This window comes from Chenopodium album, chromosome 11 (genome assembly GCF_948465745.1).
Source record: "Chenopodium album chromosome 11, dcCheAlbu1.1, whole genome shotgun sequence".
Classification (NCBI taxonomy): Eukaryota; Viridiplantae; Streptophyta; class Magnoliopsida; order Caryophyllales; family Amaranthaceae; genus Chenopodium; species Chenopodium album.
In genome coordinates this window covers 47416902-47440233 of record NC_137844.1, presented here as the reverse complement: position 1 = coordinate 47440233, position 23332 = coordinate 47416902, and the positions used below count along the sequence as shown (strand labels likewise).

At 33.2% G+C, this 23332-nt stretch overlaps 1 protein-coding gene across 2 annotated transcripts; it reads right to left on the bottom strand.

Moving 5' to 3' along the window:
- Positions 1-6147: 6147 nt before the first annotated feature.
- On the bottom strand, positions 6148-19176 carry LOC145567640 (general transcription and DNA repair factor IIH helicase/translocase subunit XPB1). 2 transcript variants are annotated; one of them, XM_081626969.1, is made up of 20 exons: positions 18697-19176; positions 18573-18613; positions 18403-18481; positions 18022-18184; positions 17547-17769; positions 17410-17466; positions 16898-17041; positions 16178-16258; positions 15373-15460; positions 14880-15217; positions 14698-14773; positions 14400-14593; positions 12629-12792; positions 12472-12544; positions 10399-10512; positions 9228-9308; positions 9069-9128; positions 8024-8107; positions 7049-7191; positions 6148-6682 (listed from the first exon to the last, which is right to left on the bottom strand). In XM_081626969.1, exons 1-20 carry the CDS (start codon positions 18707-18709, stop codon positions 6598-6600), a joined length of 2301 nt encoding a protein of 766 aa, XP_081483095.1. In that variant the 5' UTR covers positions 18710-19176; the 3' UTR covers positions 6148-6597. The 2 variants fall into 2 exon arrangements, with proteins under 2 accessions (XP_081483095.1, XP_081483096.1); XM_081626970.1 differs by lacking the exon at positions 16178-16258 and having other exon boundaries at positions 18697-19174.
- Between the last annotated feature and the right edge of the window lie 4156 nt (positions 19177-23332).

Sequence of the window (23332 nt, the reverse complement as noted above, 5' to 3'; positions counted from 1 at the left end):
TCGAATATAAAGCATCATTAATGATTAATTTTGTTCCATTTGGGAGTATTATGCAAGCTTTTCCAGAACCTTCTATTAGCTTGGCTGACCCAGAAATGGTATTAACATTTGCTTGAAATAATTTTAACTTTAAAAAATATTTTCTATCCTTCTGAATAGTGTGTGTTGTTCCACTGTCCAAAAGGCATTGAAATTTGGAACCAACTTCGGGCAGATCCATATCTTCATAAAATAATAAGTACAAGATTAGTTTAAGATAATTAAACTGGACTTACTTTATTAATGATGAAAAATTAAGAGTACATAACTTGAACATGAAAAAAAAGAAAAACATATAAGAAAAGTACATAATGAAAACATAATACATATCATAGTAATTGATGAATTATCTAAACATGATTATTCTCTCCAAAGATAAATTCACCACCAGCTTCACCATTGTCTATGTGGAAATCAGACACATCAAGGCTAATTCCAGGGACATTTTCTTCATTAACATAATTTGCTTCGGCATGTTTTTCTTTCCCTTTAATGGAAGCCTGGTATAGTTTTACCAGATGTTTGGCCGTACGACAAGTACGTCCCCAATGTCCAGTCATGCCACATCTATAACATGTGTCTTTTCCTTTTGTGGTGGCTTGATTTTTGTTTCCTTGTTGATGCCCCCTTTGAGTGTTGTTTCTAGGGGGAAATTGGCCTCTACCACGGCCATAACCACGTCCACGGCCACGTCCGCGGAAATTTCCACGACCTCTGCCACGGTTATTATATTTTCCACGTCCACCTCTATGAGCAACATTTGTCTCGGGTGGATTTGAGCTTTCTACAGCATTTGTTTCATTGAATGCTTGAGACCCAGTTGGTCTTAGGTTGTGATTCTTCAACAGAAGATCATTATTCTTTTCAGCAACCAATAATGTAGAAATAAGCTCAGAATATTTTGCAAAGTCTCTTTCACGGTATTGCTGTTGCAATACAATGTTGTTAGTATGGAATGTAGAGAGTGTTTTCTCTATCATTTGCACTTCAGTGACTGGTTGATCACAATATCTCAATATTGATACGATTTTATATAGTGATGAATTATAATCACTGACAGATTTAAAGTCCTGAAATCTTAGGTTTGTCCACTCAAACTGTGCTGAAGGAAGGAGTACCCTTTTATGGTGGTCATATCTTCCTTTCAGGCTATCCCATAGTTCTTTGGGATTTTCCACCATTAAATACTCAGTTTTTAAACTGTTATGTAAATGATGCCTTAAGAGAACTATAGCTTTTGCTTTCTCTTGATCAGTTGGAACTTTAACTTGAGCAGGGGCATCTTTTTCGTTTCATGGGATGGTAATTTCTTTGATTGTATGTTCCAATCCCTGAGCCTTCAAATTCATTTGGGCATCAACTGTCCATTCAAGATAATTATGTCCGGACAAGTCTAATACGTCAAATTGTCTTTTCATCAAGTCTCCCATTTTAACTACAATCAAATAGGTAATTATTATTAAGCCAATTAAGCAAGTGATAATTAAAGTAATCAAATTATAATCATAATAATAATCCATTTAAAACATATTTGCTTCTCCCCTTTGGGTTATTATTATGATTTACATAAAGTTAAACTAAAATTAAACATGATAATTACTTTAGTTAAACAACGACAATAACAAATATAACAATAACAATGATAATAATAACAATAACAATAAATACTACTACTATTACTATATCACCGACAACAACAACAACAATAATAATAATATTAATGACATACATTAATGATAAGACAAAAGGAACATTTATTATAACAAAATGCACTTATAATCTACCTAGAAGACAAAAAAAAAACTTGAAGTACTACGGAGATTACATGCATGAATTCCCTTTGTCGAAAAACCGAGCACTACTTATGTAAAATGATGAAAATCATCATTGCCATTAATAAAACTACTAGGGCCATAATTAAAACTAAGTATAGTTTTAATTTCCTTAAATCTTCTTCAAAGGTAAAGGGGTGTGGTGGTTGTCGGTTGTCGACAGGGAACATGGTGTGTGGCCGGAGTAAATGGAGGAAGAAGAAGAGGAGATAATTTGGGTAAAGTTTAAGGAGGGGATAAGGTTTGTATGGTGAAATAAGGGGGGTGTAATCCGCCTTTTATAGGGGGTAAATTATCCGTTTCAGCTTTACACAACTGTAAAAATATCATACAATGTTCTAGTAGACTGGTAAAATAATCGTAATCAAACTATTAATATTTACAAACGTAAATAAGTATCACACTGGGATGCAAGCCGTAGTGGTCCGAGAACCCTAATCTATTCATGAGGTCAAGGGTTCGAAAACTGAAAGAAACATAAAAAGTGTGTAATCTAAAAATTAAATAAATATAAAGGCTGCATCATTTTTTTTTCATTTTAGTAATTATGCACAAGTAAGTAAGTATGAACATGATTTGTGTGACCATGAAATTTACTCTATTAACATGCATACAACAAATATTTCCACATGCAAAAGTAATTATATATTACTTTCTATAACCATGCATGAGAGTTACCAAACTAAGTATCATAAATAAGGTATGTATTGATATCCTCATTTTTATCAACATGGCTAATTATGTATAGTAATTTTGTGGAAAAATATAATGTGAGTTTCTGGTATAGAGGATCCCATATGGGCAACTATAGAGCATACTCCTCAAAATATATTTTGTGAAAGAAATTGAATTTTTGTAAAAATTGGATAATCGGTATAAGTATACCTGATTGAAGATGGTGCTGATAACGTGTTATGAAATATATAGAAATTAGAGGATTAAGAGAAGAAGGTAATAAGAGAAGTATTACTACTTTTATGTATTACTCTTGGTAATATTTTTGTGCCTCATACAAGTGAAATTGCATGGCTATTTATAGTAGTAAGAACCACTATTACATTGTGGGCTATAACATTAGAGGGTGGCAATTAGGGTTGGCTACTACATTAAATGCAATGAAGAAATTGGAGTGTGGACATTCACACCTTGACTAAATTAATTAACTCTTAACAATATATTAGATGTATCACGAAATCACAAATTCCTTATGAAGTTAGATTTTCATTAAATTATTATAAAACCGGTAAAAATTACCTTAAAATATTGAAATTGTTGAGAGTTAATTAATTTGATTATTATTTTAAAAAATAAATCTATACAGCTATATAAAAGAGAAAGGGTCTTTTGGGTGATAAATTTATCTTTCCTCAAAATGCCCTTCTCAATTTACATAATTACTTATTCATTAATTAATATTTTTTTTTAAAAAAATGAAAAAAAATTCATTCATAAAAAATTAAAAAAAATATCTATTCTTTCAAATAAAAAAAAAAACAAAACTAAAAACTAACTACCCACAAACCAGAATTATTATCACTAAAAACAAACCAACATTATCTACTTTTCATAAATAAATAAAAAATGTAACTAACCACAAACCACATTTACTTTTTTTTTTATTGAAAAAAACCACGTTAAACTTTGTTGAAAGATAACTATATCATGATTTTATTAAAAAAAAAAAAAATTAATACCAATATAGTTCCCTCAAAAAAATCTACGTTACAAAGAAAAAAAAAAACCTTAAAATTTATTAAAAAAATAAAAGGAAAAATTATACATCTATCTAATCTATATACGTACTATTACCGTAGATGTTTACTTTATAGTTTTCAATCTTTTATATAAAAACTCAACGATCAATAATATTTTTTAAGGTTAATTGAGGTACACGAAGTGGAGTAGATGTCCTATTGACAAATTTTTTTTCGTTCTTAGATTTAAAGTTTATGTAAGTATTGATTTTCGAAAAAATCCACAATAACAATATTATGAGTAAATTAATAAATTTCCTATAGTGTACACGCGTAGCGTGTGTCTCGTAGCTTGTAAATAAATAATTTGATCATCAAGTATAGTGTGAATGTCTACACTCCTAATGTCTTCATGGCATATAATATAGTAGCCAACCTTATTGCCATCATCTATGTTTGTAGCCCACAATGTAATAGTAGTTTTCACTCTCATGCAAGTTCACTTGTATGAATCACACAAATATATTACCAAGAGTAATATATTAATAGACCTGGCAATCCTGACCCAGACCCGATGACCCGACCAATAACCCGAAATTGACCCAAAAACATTGACCCGAAATTAACCCGACCCGACCCATACTCGACCCGAAATGGAGTTGACCCGATCCTGACCCGACACCCGTGACCCGACCCGAAGTTGACCCGACCCGAAATTGACCCGAATTATTCGACCCGAACAGACCCGATACCCGAAATTGACCCGAACAAACCCGATACCCGAAATTGACCCGAACAAACCCGATACCGGAAATGTCCTGAACTAAAATTACCTTATAATTGAACTTAAAATGTCTTGTACCAAAAAGAACTCAAATTGTTCATCTTTAATCGTAGATAACCTCATAAACTGAATTGGTAGTGTTTGTTATAACAATAACAAAATATATATTGCGTATAAAATTATTGATTTGAGCTTGATTCACAAATGAAACAACCCGAACATGACCCGACCAGATTTTGACCTGACCTAAATATGACCCGAACATACTTGACTCGAAATTGACCCAACCCGAAATTGACCCGACCCGAACTGGACCCGATTCCTGACCCGAAATTGATCCAAAACACGAATCGACCCGACCCGAATGTTAGCTGACCCGAAAGTGACCCAACCCAGGCCCGACCCGAACGACCCATTTGCCAGGTCTAAATATATACAAGTAGTAATTCTACCTCTCTTACCTTCTTCTCTTAATCCTCTAATCTCTATATATTTCATAATAAAAGTTATCGTTATATTGAGAAAATTTGTCTGAATATGTTCACATTAATATTTAAATAGATTATAATAATAATATAAAGATTCGAGTAAGTGAAGGATAGCTTAAATGGTTAGAGTTTTCTTCCCACTATTAAGTGATCCTAGGATCGTTTTGTCACTTGTGGCTTTCTAAAACACCAAAAATACATACTCCCTTTGTCCTATAATATAATTTTTGTAGTACATTAATTAATAAAAATGAAAAGTACAATTATAGACAAAAGTTAGAGAGAGAAAGTGGAGAAAAGTACAAGGCATGTGCAAAATTCAAGGGTAATGTAGGAAATACAATGAATAAAGTTAAAAAAAAGTGAGGGTATAATGATCTTTACATATTATCCAAAATAGAAACAAGAACAATATTTTGGCTCTCCAAAATAGGAAAACAGGGGGAACTATATAATGGGACGGAGGGAGTTTATAAAATATTGTTGTGAACCTGAAGTACGACGCATAATGTGAACCTCCTAGGAATTTTTAATTCCCACAAAATATAGGAATTTAATTACCTTGCCCTGCTAAAGTCATTCGGCAAAAGGTTAACACTCGGTTTGTTAAAAGTAAACTTCCTTTTTTTTTTTTTTATGAGGAATTTAAAGAGTTATGTAGAATGTATTGTAAAGGACATCAAATAATTCTTTATACTTAGGGTGTATTCCCTTCACTTCATTAGACCTAAACTTATACTATATAAACTGAATTTATGTGAACTTATTAGACCTTATTAAACTCATTTATATTAATCCTACTATGTAATTGAAATTAATTTGACCTTACCTTAGCGCATCCTAACAACTGATTATTTTCATTTTCGTTGTTGATAATATATGATACCCAAGTTCTACGCTTAAACATTGATGAAAGATTGAAGCATGCTTTCAAAAAATAATACTCCCTCCGTCCCTTTATTACACGCCTGTATTCCTTTTTGGGTTAACCAGACCAAAATTAAGTGCCTGTTTCTATTTATAGGTTGTACTTTTTTACAATATTATTCTCTTTTTGATGATTTGTCACTCTTTTTTTTTCTTTTTGTACTTTAACATCAATTCCCAATAATTTCTCTCTCCTAATTCCCAACCACTTTTTCTTTCTCTCTATCTCTCTCTAACCCCCACATGCATATTTATACTCCCAATTATTAGTTTTAAGGAATCTTTAACTTTCTTAATTCCCGTCCAAAATGAGAAATAGGCATGTAATAAAAGGATAGAGGGAGTACTCCGTAATAATAGTAGCTAAAGTACAATAAAATAAATAAAATTGAAGCACTCAGGTAATTTTTTCATATTTGCTTAAAGCAGAGGCAAAGTTGGGCCTATACACAAGTGTTAGTTGAAATTGTGAAGTATAGTGTTGTTGCATGTGGATAACGATTTGATCTACAAAATTCAAATACAACTTTTGAATTGATTTATTCCCTTGCATATGAGCTTTGAACAGGTTCTTTACTAATGCATATACCTTCAGATTAACAATCTGTTCATATTATGTGGCTGGTGTTCTGAAATGAAACGATGGAAAGCTTCTCTAACCCCCAGTGCAAATATTTTTCTTCTTTGAGGGATTGTACAGCAAAGAGGCGAAAGAGCTCATCTTCGTATGAGAAAGGTATTGCCTGGTAACAATGAGCTCCAGCTTTAATCAACAAATCCATAACTTTCCAGCTGCTCAACCATCATCATGTAAGACTATGGACAGGAATTCTCTATGTGAAACGCTTCTTGAAAAGATAATGCCGTTTGGATGGATCCTTGGGCTTGCTCTTCACATGTCCTCTCTTATGTCCAGTACTGCATAGTAGATGGTCAGCATATAAGTCAGGGTACGCCAACAGTATTTCTCAAAATACATGCATGCATTAACCTCTGGGGTTAAGATTTTGTTTAATCTACAGAAGAAACCAGATGCCAAATCACAATGAACATGGATGCAAAAAATAATTACTAGCAGACAGCCTGTCGGTGGGACCTAAAAGCATAGGAATGCTGGTCTTAAAGAGGAATAAGATCTCGTACATGTATTTATCAATGATAGCGGAATGGTTGACTACAAGTCTAAAAATGTTGAGCAACAAGCAAATTGCGGAGAACATATGCAAATTTCTTCAGCCTAAGATTGGTTAATAAGCATAGCCTTTAAAAGCCAGATATTCTTACTTGTACTCCATGTAAACCATCCCATTAGCACCCGACATGACACTCATAGATCCTGAGGTGCGACGTGCTTTCATAAGGGCTAACTCATCAGCATCTTCTTCCAACATCTCCAGACCAACAGCGTCATCCCCAGCAGTCAGCACCTGTCACAAGAACATGAAATCAGACACTATAAAAGATTCTCTTTTCAGCAGCATCTTGTGTGGTGTACCACCAAACTAATTAACATTAGCTTTTATTAACAAATGTGACTTCCATTACAAAGACCGACGGGACAGGTGGCCTAACCAAGAGCTGCTAAATCATGCTGTAATGGACTGAGTTCGGTCACCCAGTAAAATCAATGTATCCACAAGGATTTCTGATTTTTAACTAGCAAATTAATAAAGGTGAAAGCTTTAAATTGATTGATATTGGTGGAAGGGGTTACAAACGATAATCTTATAGCTTAAGGCTATCAATCTTCGATAGTGAGTTTAGCTCACAACTCTCCAATAATGGCTTTAGGCCATAACTTACACACTGAGTTATGGCCTAAAGCCATTATTGGAGAGTTGTGAGCTAAACTCACTATCGAAGATTGATAGCCTTAAGCTATAAGATTATCGTTTGTAACCCCTTCCACCAATATCAATCAATTTAAAGCTTTCACCTTTATTAATTTGCTAGTTAAAAATCAGAAATCCTTGCGGTTACATTGATTTTACTGGGTGACCGAACTCAGTCCATTACACATGCTCTCTTATAAATACAGAATCAAATCAAAGTAATACAGCATCAACCACCTTTTTGGCTTTTTCCGGTGGGAACTATTTTATTCTTATCAAAGGAGCATCAGTTTCATCACCAAAACTTAACGCTAATGTAATAACAGTTAAAAATAGATATTCTTGATTTGAGTCATGGAGGAATAGACAGAAAACATTTTTCTGGAGGGAAAAAAAAAAAGAATGCAGCCAGATGTTGGTAATATACCTTCCTCAGGAGATCTATCTGCTCCTGAACCGAGCTATAGCTGAGTTCTGACCCACAATCAGGAGGAGGTAAACTTGTAATTACCTGTACCAGAAATGAGCCCTCATCATACCACTGAACACATTTGTATAGAATTAAACTCATTTGGATGATAGCAAGAGGCTGCAGATTAAAAGGGTCATATTCAAGCAGAAAAAACAATTCTTCATAGTGGAAAATGGTTATTCTAGTAAAAATGTATATACGCTACATGGCATATATATCAATAACTAGCACCATGCAAACTAATTTGAGTAAAACTTGTTTCCAATCAGCCTATAAAGAACAGAAAACCAGCAAGATCCAAAAAGAACACGCAAGTATCCAAGTTGCGCCAGAAAACAAATACGACCTCAACTCCAGACTAGTTTCAATTCTCAAAGTAAATTTAGTAAAGAATAAAAAAGATAGAGAAAGAGTCTAGTCAATTGTCAAGGCTGATTTCAGACTAGATGCCAGTCAAACATTAAAATGAATTGAAGCTACACCATCATAAAACATTTCTCTACGTTATTCTGAACCACAATCACAAGCAAAATCAATAAATAAGGGCTTATTTGGCATTGTTTTTTGTTTTTTGTTTTTTGTTTTTTCGAAAACAAAAAACCAAAAACAGGAAACAAGAAAAAGGTATTTCCACTTTTCTAGTTGTCAGTTTTCAAAATTATCATGATTTTAATAAGTTTACTTAACTTTTGTTTCATTATATGACATATATCATATGAGTTTGAAAAACAAAAAACCAAAAAACAGAAAACCACAGCGATGCCAAACAAACCCTGAGATGTTAAATCCATTTATAGTAACTTGTTAAAAGAAAAAGGATAAAACAGCATAACTGCAGCCAGCAGCTGTTTGCTACTTGCTTTACTCTTTAAACATCAGACTATCTAATGAGAGTAATGACAGCTGATAAACATCAAAAACACCTTCATATGATCACTTAAGAGCACCATATGTTGACTGCAAAGATCTAGCCAGAATCCAGAAAAATACAAGATTGTACCTTAAAGCTGTAACCTTGGTCAATCAAAAACTGCTGCCTTTTAGTTGAGTAATACATCTCCTACATTTAAGAGAAAATATTGAGAAAGAATATAAAAATATCATTAAAGTGAATAGAATGTCCCAAAAAAAGTTGCTTTACCAATCACATGCACAGTACCTGTGTGTCAGTAGATACAAGTGAATAGAAAAAGGCATTATACTCTTCCTTACCCCCAGCCATCCTGTCTTCAAGCCGACCCTATCAATTAAAGAAAAAATATTAAAAAAAAAAAAAGAAGAATAAGGGGGGGGGGGGGGGGGGGAGGGGGGGAGGAGAGCTAGAGAGAGATAATGGTCAAGTGAATAGACAGCAGTTATTTAACCAAAAAAAAAAAAAAAGAATAGATAGCAGCTAACTAATTTGAAATAAAAAAAAATAAGATCCTTTAAAAGAAACCCCCATAACTGTATTAATATGAACCCAGGTAAGAAAAAGTATACAGATATGGACAAATTGCTAGCAGTCAAATTAGTCTTCATCCTTCTTTACTAGTTGTAGAGAAACCAGAATTAGAAAAAGCATTTTCCCAGTGCTAATATAATATTGAATTCTGAGACCTGGGCAACAATTTCAGTTAATTCTTTGGATGTTGAACATGACAGAAATACAAATATAAAGTATACCGTTTCATATAGGTGTCCCCGTGTTCTTAGAGATTACTGGTGATAATTCTCGGCAAGGTAACCAACTTGAGTCCCATGGGCCTATAGTCTAATATACTAACAATGACTTTGATTTTTGTTGTTCTGCTCAATATCCGGCAGGGACGGATCCATGTTTGCTAAGCGTACAGTTTCACCCCGGCCCAACTCTTACAAATAAAAATAAATTCTTCAGTGCAAGAAACAGAAACCAGTGTGTTTTCGCTAGCAGATATCACTGGCTCACTTTTGCTAAGCAAGAATCATAAGGGGATTTCGAAGCAGGTGCAAGATCAAAATAAGGTTGCTCAGACGACTATTGCTCTTAGAGCAAGTTCTTGTTCGTTGTATGCTTAGCAAAGTAAGAAATGTCCCTGTATTTCATTTCAGTAACCTCGGGCATACCTCGGATAGTTTAACAAATAACATTTTTTTTCTCTTCCCATCAATAAGGAGTAAAGCTGAGGAAAAAAAAAAAAAAAAAACTCACAAGAACAGTAACATATAATTGAAGCACCCTCTTCAGGCTGTACAACCTGAGTGTTTTCCCTTTGTATTTCTTGAACACAAGTAATACAATTCCCACACAAACAGATCTATACCATGAAAAGGAAATTTTGGTGACACAACCAGGAGAAAGCACACACCTTTGCTCTAAGAATACGACCGAGACGTTGAGCTTCTTGACGCCTTGAACCAGCATGTGATGAAATCTGAATTATCACATTTGCTTCCGGTATATCGATTGAGTTATCACCGACCTGAGCATCACAGGAACAAAATATTAGCTTCTAATGTATAAATAACGTAACAGCACAAATAAATCATTGGCAGTAAATAAAACGAATCACGAGAGAAGAGATCCAAATAGCCCTCAAAACAGCACCAATGATTTGGAGATGGTACATCATGCAGTCATAAAATACCACTTAATACAATCAGTAAATGTATCTTAGCTATTAAGATAAGAATATTGGGGGAAAAATAGCATCACAAAAAAGGTCATAAATTACCATTCTCATGCATGCACAAGGCAAAGTTACGCAACACGCTACAAGTTTTGTCAAGAAAACCAATCCAAAAAAGAAAGATAAATTTATCATGCCAGGTTAAACTCAACCAGCTAGCAAAAAAGTCTAATATAATGAATCTCTTCATCTAAATGACACAGATCTGATACTTAAAGTTAGTTACGAAATTATAAAGCCACAAAAAATTAAGCCACTCTTAAACTTTTCTCACCTACCTTTTAGCCAATTATAGTCCCATCTAAAAAATCAATTCTTAAAACAAAAGTCTCACAGATGTTCATTCGGTGGAGACAAGATGATTTAAAAGTGTGGTAGAATTTTGTTTGGGTTACAATAGAAAGGAGTTGGATGAACTACAAATTATTCTACTTCTCTAAAGCCACAAATCATAAGCCTTTCTTACACATTTCTCACCTACATTTAGTTAATTATAGTCCCATCTTTAAATCAACTCTTAAAACAGAAGTCTCACAGATTTTCACTTAAAAGAGTTGGATGAACTACAAATTCTTCTACTTCTCCAAAATATTGTTACACATCTGATATCACATAATTGAAGAATCTACTGTGTGCAAAAGAAACAGTTTCTTTAACATTCAAAGATGTATAAAAAAATCAAGCCTTCCTTTTTATAAAAATGACACAACGATGTTATTATAACTCCCCTTTTTGCAACTGGCAATCATCATTCATTATGATCTTAAAGGTTTATCAGACTATCCTTAATTACACCCAAAAAGATTCCCTAGACATCTCCATCAATGCTTTCACAATTGAGTATCAAAAATATTTGAGCATATATTTATGTAACATGATCTCATCTAATGTATTTTCTCCTGCAAAGCTACACAGAGTAGCAGAAAGACATATGAGGAATAGGGATTATCTTGAGCAATATTTCCACATTTTGGTCTATTATGATAGCAATTTAGGATTTCGCCGATAGTGAAGTTCCCAAACTAAAAACAAAAGCAAGATTTTAAGATACTTGTATTTGTTATTACTTGGTCGGATTGATGGAAGAATTTTAAAATCCACATAAATAAACCACCTCAATTTCATTGACAGGATATTTCTTTGCCAAAAATTAAGTGAAATTGGCAAACATTATTATGATGGATACACAAGAAAAGCAACATCTAATTTTGCAGAAAACTAACCAACAAGTTTTTTAACTAACATTTTCCTTTGTTTGGTACCCAAACACTTTACATTTTTTCCATCAATAAATTAAGATTTCTTTATCAGTCCCTATGTTAACTAAAGTAACTACCTCCCTCCAACTACCCTTCTCTTTATTTTTGCGACTTATTTCATTAACCCCTTCCATCCACAAAATTTTCTTTTTCATTTAATGTCATCCATGTTTATAGACATTATAGGTAAGGCTGAATTATTGTTTTCGTCTCCATAAATGATAACAATGTATATTGTTCAGAAAATTAGAATTAAATTCGAACATGAGAATGCATGCAATTGGAATAACAGCATATTAATATGATGAGGGAAAGATAACATCATAAATTATATGTACAAATGCATAACCACCTTTACAAAAGCCAAAGGTCTATACTATATGCCTTAATACAAGTATACAACAAAACAATGTATCATATAGTGTACACAGTATTTATGATCTGATGAGAATCATCTGAATAAGATTAAATAATTAGAATTTATGCTTCATACCTTAGAGAGAAATATTGTGTTCACATCTTTAGAAGTTTTGAAGGCCTCTAGAATTTTTGTCCTCTCAACATGGCTTCCAAATAAATAAATAAACATAAGCACAACTAGGAGATCACCAAAGTAGACAAAATGCATTTGTACAAGTGACCAGCAATACCTGGTAGCACCATAAATCATAGGTTTCCTAAGCTTCATTGCATACTCGGTGAGAGCAAAAAGATTATCAGCGAAAACAATTATTTTGTCACCACGCTCCCGCTCGTGAAATCGAATTAAGAATTCACATGCTCTAAACTTGTTAGGGTTCATCACGTATAATGCCTGAAATTATTCCAAATAGCAATTAAACACTGAATTTTCAAAATAATTAAAGCAGGGTAAGTAACTACAAATACATACACACAGAGGTATGTTATACAGCAGAATTTGTATCTTGCAATAATAATATTATTATTCTTTTAATTTTCTTTTCTTCAAAGAAAGCAAGTGGAGGGAGTCGAGGGACTGAAAAGGATATGATATCAAAGAGAAAGGGGGGACTGGGGAAGTAAACCAAATATTAAGTTGAAGGAGAGCAGAGCTGCCAGGAACATGCAGCATTATAATGAGTGGAGCACATACAAGACAGGAGATTTATGATTGTGAAATGTACAGCATTAGTAATATACTTTTAATTTGTTCGGGAAAAAATAGCTCTACACTTAATCTACCAATACAAGTGAAGTTTACATTAAGCTATTCATTATTTGTTAAAAAAGTATTGAACTTAAATTCCATTTTTTGTTTTTAATAACTATTAACAAGGTCTATACAAGGATAACTCGTGCAACCCAAGTCTACCCACCCCTCGAAAACCGTGAACAGAAAAAGGCGAATTTTACTAGCAAATTGGAAGTTTCTGGCCCAATTTATATGGGGGTCTTTTGCTATAGCCAGATCTAGTGCTGTAATTTTGAACCCACACCGAATATCAAACTGGTTAATCAGGTAACACTGAGAATTACTATATCCCTCCTTTAGTTTTTAAGAAATATTTATGCTTATAATTCTTGCTTACAAGAATTTGATGTTTTCAGCTATATAGTATTTACTTGTTCTTTTTGAACTCCTATATTTTAGAAGATACATTTTCCTTTGATTACATTCCTTCAAGTACTTTTGCTTCTTGTTATCAAAAATGGAATAGAGATAAGGGAAAAGTTGAGCTGCCTTTCTTATCACAAATTAAACACAAGATAGTATAACTGACTGTAAACTAAAGTTCCTCAAATTTGACTTAGGACTTATGTCAGTAAAAATTAATTTCATTTTAGGAATAATCAGTTGAAGAGAATAGGGCCTAATAGGACTTATGTTTGTATCAATGATATTTGTGTATACTGAGTTCTTGATTATTCTTTCTTTCAGGATGATAAGAAAGATGTTTTCTGAAAGCCTCCATTATTGCATCCTTAACACTGTTTTGATATCTACTGGCCCACAAGGAATTATACGTATAGTTTGTCAAGTTTGACCTATATCTATTTGTGACAGTGAACAAATTTAGTTCCTTTGATTTAGAGAGATATTTCTCATGCTGAATTTATTATGTTCCCACCTCTACAATATAGTCCAATCATATTCAAAAATTTGATTTTAAGAAATGCATTAGTCAATAAAATAGTATAAGCATGCTGTGGCTAATACTCAATCACCATTTATCAGTAGTTACCTCTGAGATAGAAATGCTATGGAGCCAATGAGAAAAAAGAACCACTACCGAAACTCAGGTTAAAGAGAACGTAAGTTAACAATAGTTTACATGATAGTGGAAAGCAATACCAGTCTCAGGAATCCAGAATCAAGTGGAAAGAACAACAGTGGGAAAAAAACGAAAAATGAATCTCTAGAAAACACCAACAGTCAATAAGTAAAACAATCTCACAGACCTGCTTTTTCTTGGAATTTTCTTTCTTCAAATATTCGGTAAAGAACTCCTTTGTCATTGGGCACCAAACTTCAGCACACTGTACATTTGCAATAAAGCCACCCTTAACCAAATCCAGCCAATTGGCTTCGTACAGTTTGGGACCGATAAGGAAGTTCAGATCAGTAATTCTCTCATCCTCTCTCACAAGTGTAGCTGTTTAAAAAAAAAAACAAGTGTCACTACTTAAACTAATATATGGTCGACAAATAGACTCAACACATAAATTGCCTGAATAAAAACGTAGCAAAAGTAAATACCAGTAAGCCCAAGTTTGCAATGTGATTTTGTAATGCTGATAACTTTCCGAAACATGTGAGCAGGAACGACATGCACCTATGCAACATCAAATTAAAAAAAGGGGAAGTTAGACATGTTTCCCTTCAACTTCAAGGACATTATCACACTAAAATGCCCAAGGTCCTTCAACAAAAATAGTTACCTCATCCATGAGAAGTAATCCCCATTCTCTATTTCTTATTTCTTCAATAATCTTCTCAGATTCTTCAGAACGTTTACCACCAAAAGCAACCATGTTGTATGTTGTCACAACTACTCCAACATTCCCACGGAACCTCTCTTTACTGTCAGAAGTGAAACGGCATATGTGCTCGTCTCTTATAGTGGACCAAAGTTTGAACTGAAATGCCCATTGGTCCACTGATACAGCATTTGTGGCCAGACAAAGGCAGCTCTTCTTTATACGGCATGCTGCTGATACACCAACTAGAGACTTTCCAGCACCACATGGCAACACAATGATACCAGATCTTGCTCTACCTGTAAATTATAGCATAAAACACAATTAATAAGTATTTGACAAACTAAAGACAAATTCTTCCTGAATAAAACAGATAAACCCCAACTGCAAGATATCGATCTAGACCTCATCATCCATCTCTATATCATAAGCACACAAACCACAAAGGCTTTACCATTCCCAAACATTTTACTGAGACTCTTTTCCTGGTAGGGTCGTGGTTGTGCGAGAGGCTTCAACTCCATGTCGAGATCAGGATTGACCTGCAATTTTCAACAGAGTATTAGATCATTGTGGTAAATTAAGTCCAAATCTTCCCTATACTGAGCACAAGGTAACTATAGGCGGACCATTCCTACTAACTATACATATGTGGCACAAAATAAGACCCAAAGGGAGGGTTACTTTGGGCTACAGTTTTGGGATTTTGCTTCCAAATTTAAAGAATTGCTAATTTTGTTATCACATTGAATAGAAAAGACTTTGTCCTACTGCTTTAAATGCTATTTTCACCTTCTTCTTTTATCATTTGAATTGCAGATAAGACCACTCGCTCCAAAGCTCTCAAGCTCACCTTCAAATCATAAATGAAGAAAGGGAATTCCTTTTTCAAGGCTGAAACTTGCACAACAACCTACCATCTACAACTTTATGTGAAATCTAAGTATCCCATTATAATTTTTAAGCCCCGAAAAACTATATGATGTTCCCATTTTCTTTAATCAAATTACAACCCTCAAACTGCATTAAGGCCAGTCATGCTCAAAGCCATGTGCAAAGCTATTAGAAAGAGCCACCTAATTGATCTCATTCACACTCAAGTCATTACCCAATGATATGAAAAGGAACCTTAATCCATTGACAGCCTAAATGAGAGAATGATGCTCCCATGTCAGCTAAACAAGTACTTTGGAGAAGGGTCTTGTGTATATATAAATAAAATAAAAATAAAAAGTCTTACTTATGTTAAAATGACTCACCGTATCATTTCTGAAATCATATTCTTCCAACATTGGATAATTAAGAGCATTTGGCAAGCATTGCTGCTTTACATTTTCAACCTATAAAAAAGTCCAGATAAGGAAAATCTACAGAATTATAACAAATCCAGACGTCGCGTATCAGTATGTAGTTATGAGTTATGACAGATTAACATAATTGCAATTCTAGCAATTCTAGTATGTACCAATGAAGTCCAATCTAATTGTTACATTAAAAGGAACAATTGGCTTTTTGGCAAAACTAGCAAATCTAGCAACAATTCTTCTACTAAATGTATAAGTTTAACTGTTTGTTACAACAAGCTTTTAAGTGCAATTTTTGAGGAAATAGTGTACAGTAAATTAAGTAGCAGAACAACCAGCTTTGAAATCCCGAACCTAATATTATCCCAACTTGCTACAATATTATCTTAATGTAGCTAAGAAGCAAATGCAAATAGGGAAATTAAGGTGTATAAGAATTGAGTTATTTGCATTAGCAAGTACACAAAGGGAAGATTCAAGGGAGGGGGCAGCAATGGAGGGTGATATACCAAAGGAGTGGGGGGCAGCTTGTTTTGCCATACAACGTAGTTTGTCTCAAAATATGAACCATGTATAGAAAGGAGATAAAAATGAAGAAACTAACAATATCAAAGGGAAGCATTATGTTATGATAAAAATCCAGATAATAAATTACTACTCCGTATTACAGTTTACCTGAGCAGGGTCAATTTCAAATGCATGAGTATCTTTCTCCTCAGCTGCAGCTGCTAACTCAGCTTCAGTAAGCAAATCATCATGACCACCTCCCATCTCACTCAATGATTTACTGACGGTAAATCCATCTGCTCCTTGAGCAACCTATAAAGGAGAACCACATAATGCACTGTTTAGTGAAGTAAGAGGTATACATCATAATAACGAATTTCATCTTCACCATTTCTAGGGAGGCAGCAAGACCATCTCAAACACTTTTGCAAAAGATTGCAACTAATTCCATATTCTTTTTCATTGATATTACAATTGGAACTACTTTAAACAACTATGTAAAGCAAGACATAAGACAAACCAGATTCAACATCTAAATGAGCAAAACACCACCACCCTCCAACATGAGCCTCCATTGAAGGACTTGAATTATAGGAAGTATTTAGGAAAGTTTTAAATGAATACCCAACAAACAAGACATCAACATGTAAAAATTAACTGACTAAATGAAGGATTCGTACCTCTGTGGAAATCCTAGCCTTGCCAATAACTTCATCCTTGAGTAATTTTTTCAATACCTACACAAGCCACAAAACTAGTATAAGATATAGGATAAGCAAACACAAAATGAATCATGCGATTTCAATAGATAGCATACCTCTGGAAATGGAGATTCGATAAAGTACCGATTCTTCTTTAGCACAAGCTTGACTTTACCATAATTTGCAGTGGACCCATGTATAAAGTCAATCATTTCTTTCGGGAGCTTAGTCTTGGACAACTTATTTAAGACTGTTATGATTGTTTCTGTTTCCAGACCAACAGAAACAGCAGCATACAATGAGTGTGGTGTCAAGTTGTACTCGTGCATTGATTCCGGCCTGAAAACAAGCAAAAATCAACAGCAAGTCATATTATGGAGGTGAATGTCACTACACCATTCAATGTAGTCAAATTTAATATGGATAATTTTTTCCATTTGGCTCCGCAGAAAGATCAATTGTTGGTTTGTTCGATACGAAATACTGTATAATTTTTATTTTGTAGTTTGTTTGGTTCGGTTGGAATTTGGAAATTATTAGGCAAAAGAATCAACTAAAAAAATCAATATCCTAAAAAGATGAATGGTATACCTGCAAACTGGTTCCGCAATTGCAATGAGGAAATCGTAAGCTTGCTTATACAAAGGCGAAAATGTTTCAAGAAAAATTCGCCCATCAGCACAAGCCCACAAGGGGCGATTCAAATGATCAGGCTTGAGTTCCAGCTTGGTGAAGTCTCTCTTCTTAGGCTCACCTTCATAAATTCAACCGATTCTAGCAATTTCAGTAACGGAGGACAAAAACCCACCTCATAAAATCATTAATATATAGATATAGTTATACTCGACAATTCACATTCATCTTAAAATTCTAACTTGCTGGAAGTTACATTTGTACATCATACCAATATTGCCGTGATAAATATTGTAATTGAAACAATATAGAAAATCAAACAAGGAAATGAAAACCCACCTTCGGGATTGTGATCATCGTCAAAATCTTCGGCGGCAAAGTAAGCATTGCCATCTTCAGTCATTCTATGATGATCATCCTATCAAAGGAATACAAAAAATAGATAAAATTCAAAAACCCCATTTAGGAAATAATATAAATTAAATCAATAAAATGAATTGGGGAAGAACCTTAGATGATTTCTGCTTTTTTCCAGGTCGACTCTTTTCCCCTAATACAACAAATTAACATTGAAATCAGTAATTGCTTGAAATCGAAAATTAGAGAGGAAAAAATGAACAACTTCGATTATACCATGAATTCCCATTTTTGGAATTGAAAAAAAAAATAATAATAATAATAATCTCAGTGCAACTGGTGCTTCCTTCTGTTGTTCGCCTTCTACAGTCTTCGGAAGGAAGTGGATAACGTGGCAGCGCAGGCGTCCTCTGTTTGAGGTGGCGTTCGGGGAAGATCTACTAGTGTTTTCTTCGGTGAGCTTTAGGTCCGTCAGTCCGTGGTTGGAGAATTGTTTGATTTTGTTTTGCTTTTGGTTTTTTTTAAGAGGGATTTGTTTTCGTTTTTAACGTCAAAATGTTGTAGGTTTTATTTTTAGGAAAAATTGTCAAAAATAAAATGACCTTTGAGCGGTCTTTCAAAAATAAAACGATTTTTTTGATTATTTCGAAATAAAACGACCTTTAACATACATCTGTTCAAAATAGAATAAAAAATCGTTAACCTATTTAAAAAGTTAATAACGAACACATGTTGTACAGTGATTGGTTAGGATTTTTTATATTATTCTAAAAAAACAAATTAAATTAAAAAAACCTCTTTCTCTCTCCTCCTCTCCCCTTAACCTCCCCGTCAACCACCAGAATCCCCTCCCCACCACCACCTTATCTCCTCTCCACCACCTCATCTCCCATTCTCCACTCCAACCTGCTTCCCAATAGCCTGACAAGCCATACGCCCCAACACCCACTCCGCAACTAGCCCTGTTGACAGCAGCAAAGATATGGCGTCGAAAATCAGTGAGTTTTGCAGTTGAATTAAACCATCCCACCCCTCCAGCTTGTTAAAAGCACCCCCAATTCCCAAAATCATCCTAAGGAGAAGTGGTCGGCGTGGGAGTTCGAAGGAGGGAGATGATCTCGTTAGCGGGGGCTAGGTTGGTGCGAATTCCAAGGAGAGAGGTAGTGGTCGACGAGGTTGTGTTCGCGAGGGGTTGGGTTCGCGAGTGGTGGTCGACGAGGGGCTAGCTTCGTGAAGGTTACGGCGACGATGGGGTGGTGGTGACGGAACACTTGAAGAGGGGTTGGGGTTGTTCGGGGAGGGAGGGGGGCTGTTAGTTGTTTTTTTGTTTTTTTTTTAAACAAAAAAAAATGATGGAAATTCTGTTAGAAACAACATTTTAAAGCTACCACTTTATAAAAAACAACCTTTTAAATTATTATTTTTGCTATTTCAGACCATATTAAAAAAAAAATTTGTCAAAGACAGCCTAATACTACTTTCTGGCATTGACTTCTTTTTTCCGGTTTGACTACAAATGTGCGAGGCACGTGACCTATTCTTTGCTTAATCCACCCATTTTCCTTCCAAATTACTCTAATTAAAACCCCTCATCTCACTCATTCCTCAATTTCGTGAAAAAAAATTCAAGGTTTATTCCTCCAAAAGCTAACTAAATCTGCTATTTCAAGTTTTCAACCAAGCAATTCATCAATTTCGAATCTGGTATTGTTCTTATCGTTCTTTAATTTTTTGTTTCTTTTTTGTTTAATGGGTGTTTTAGAAAATTAGGGCTTTTTTCCCCAAATTTTTTGAAATTGAATTAATTGACGAACGATTTGTCAATTATGCAGCAGCCGTGGTTTTTCCGAAGGATATCAAATGCACTTGTGGTATCCCTATTGCTAAGATGACGCAACATTCTTCTTTCCTTTATCTTTAACCATGGCAGAATATGTAAAAAAAAAGAAAAAAAAAAAGTGAAAAAAAACGATAACAAAACGATAACGGAAAAAAAATGAAAACAACTTTCTTACTGTATTTCAAACTCTTGATTAATGGAAGTTGCAGCAGAGAAAAATTGCAGAGGGTATTAGTGTTATTTGTCTCCAAAATTGAATGAGAGAGATGAGGGGTTTTAAATTTTTTAATTAGAGTGATTTATAGGTAAAATGGGTGTATTAAGCGAGATAAGAGGTCACGTGCCTTGCACTCTCGTGGTGAACACCGGAAAAAATAGAGTCAATGTCAGAAAGTAATATTAGGTTGTCTTTGACAAAAAAAATTTATAATGTGGTCTGAAGTAACAAATTTTTTTTAAAAGGTTGTTTTAAATAAAATGGTAACTTTAAAAGGTTGTTTTTAACAAATTTTCCTAAAATAAATTTTTCTAATAAGAAAATTGTAAAAAAAAAAAAAAAAAATCTACCAATTATAATAAGGCACGTGTCCGGTTAACCTATGAAACAGGTTACCAACCGGTCACGTTCTATTTATAGAAGATGCATGTCAAAGGTCGTTTTATTCCGGAATAATCAAAAGGTGGTTTTATTTTTAGAAGACACGCCAAAGGTCATATTATTCTTGACAATTTTTCCTTTTTTTAAATGATTTTTTTTTTTTGAAATAATCACCCTATTTTGAAATAACCATCCTTTTTTTTAATTTTTTAGACTTAGAATCTATGCAATGCACCATTTATATAAAACTTGTTTTTATAATTTGTACATTTTATATAAAAAAAAATGGATAATATAAATAAGAATTATGCACCTTTGTACAAAAATATTTGAAATTTTATAGTGTGATATTTACAATTATTTCATTTTTTAAAGATAAATTGATATGTAGAAGCTTCTAATATTCAAATTTTAAAATTGTTAAATATGGTAGCTCCTAAGAAAATTAAAAAATAAAATATATAAAATGACATCATCCTTGCATTTAGGCGGGAAAAAATTTATTATGTGAGTGACATGTGGACAGTAATGACATCAACAACGTTTTGTTTTGTTTTAGTAATAGTTAATAGAAGATTATACATATAAAGCGTAGTTTTTTTTTAAAAAAAAATAAACATTAAAAAAATGAAAAATAAATAAATTAATTACATCAAACAACAAAATGGCGGGAAAATGTTTAATGAGTTTGCGACCCATAGGATAGGGAGAGGGTGTATGATGTCAGCAACGTTTTCTTTTAATAATAGTTAATTGAATAGATAACCACCCATAAAAAAATTAAAGTTAGAATTCACCACCCATTGTCTGATTCCGGCCATTTTTCTGTCAAGTGGGCCCACCTAATGGCTATTTTTTTTTCATTTTACATACGAGCATAGTATTTTTATTGCTTATATATAGCCCTAAGGGCTATGTATAGCATTACGCATTTTTTAATATTCTAATGTGAGACGGATTAGAATTATCATAAAAGTATTTTGAATTTCACCCATTTATTTATTTTTATTTTTTTTTTGACGGAAAATCAATGTCAATAATAACACGAACTTTTACATACAGCTTGCTACGTGTCTTATTCCACTTTTTGTTTTTTTTTTTCTTTTTTTGCTTTTTATTTGATCGAAGCGTTACTATTTTTTAATATTTTTTTGGGATTTTCCATTAGGTACCATTTTAGTTTAGGCTTTTCCATTTGGTATCTAATTTTTATTTTTATTCCAAATGGTACCACTATACTTTCAATTTATTCTATACTGTAACATTCCGTCAAATAAATTATGTAATCTTCGATTTGGGTGTCAAATTAATTGATCAGTTAAGGTTTTAATAGGATGTTTCAGCCCTTAACAGCCTTAAAGTTCAAGTTAAAGGTCAAAACTAGCAAAAAACGCTTAAAAATGTCATGATTTATGTGGAAAAAAAAAAGTCTCGTTTAGTATATTTCGATTTGTAGCACAAAAAAAAAGTCTGGTTAAAGTGTTGAGGTCATTACTCATTATGATCTTAAAGGATCAAAATTTGCAGTTGAAATTAGAAAAATAAGGACCACAATCGCACAAAATTAATGTTTTATTTGACGAGATGCTATAGTAAAGAATAAGTCAAAATCACAATGGTATCATGTGGAATAAAATTAAAAATTGGGTAGAATATGGAAAAAACGGAACTACAATGGTACCAAATAAAAAAAATCCCTTTTTTTTTTTTTACTTTTTATCTTTTATTTCTATTCCACGGGCTAAAACCTTTTATATATAGTAAACTAGTTCTAAGCAACGCTCGGATATTCACAGGTAAAAAAATTATTTTATAAATTACCATAAGATTGTATATACATATTAATATCTAATTATGTTATCAAATTATTACAGATGAGATACATTAATTTAGATTATCTCTATTTTGTAGTTTGCTTACAAATTATGAATTTAAATTTGGTTTAAAATCCATTTTTTAGTAGGAAGTGAATAATGCATTTTATACATTCTTGACTAAAGATTGTAAGGAATAAACAATTTATAAATTAACAATTTAAAAATATTTTATTTATTTAAAGTTGTTGTTATTGTTAGACTTTTTAGGCTGCATATTCTCTTTTTTTTTTTTGAAACAATTATCTTATTATTTTTAAGGAAAAAAATAAAAGAAAAAAAAAATAGTTTTTGGCGGGAAATTTTTTGTTGTGGACTTGACACGTGTACTTTTGGGATAATGCTAGCGTTTACTTTAGTAGTATTGACTAGAAAAGTTACAATCTCATTTCAAAAAAAAAAAAGAGAAAAGAAAAGAAAATTTACAAATAACAAAAAAAACCCTAGATGTCTCCCCTCTTTTTTCTTTCTAGCGTTCTTCAAAAAAAAGTGTTTCATAGGCCGAAAATAGCCAAATTTTGTCTAACCCTTTCCCTCAATTTCTTTATGTTTTTTTTATTGAATTCAATAAAACTACACTCTTTGAAGGTTCTAAGTACT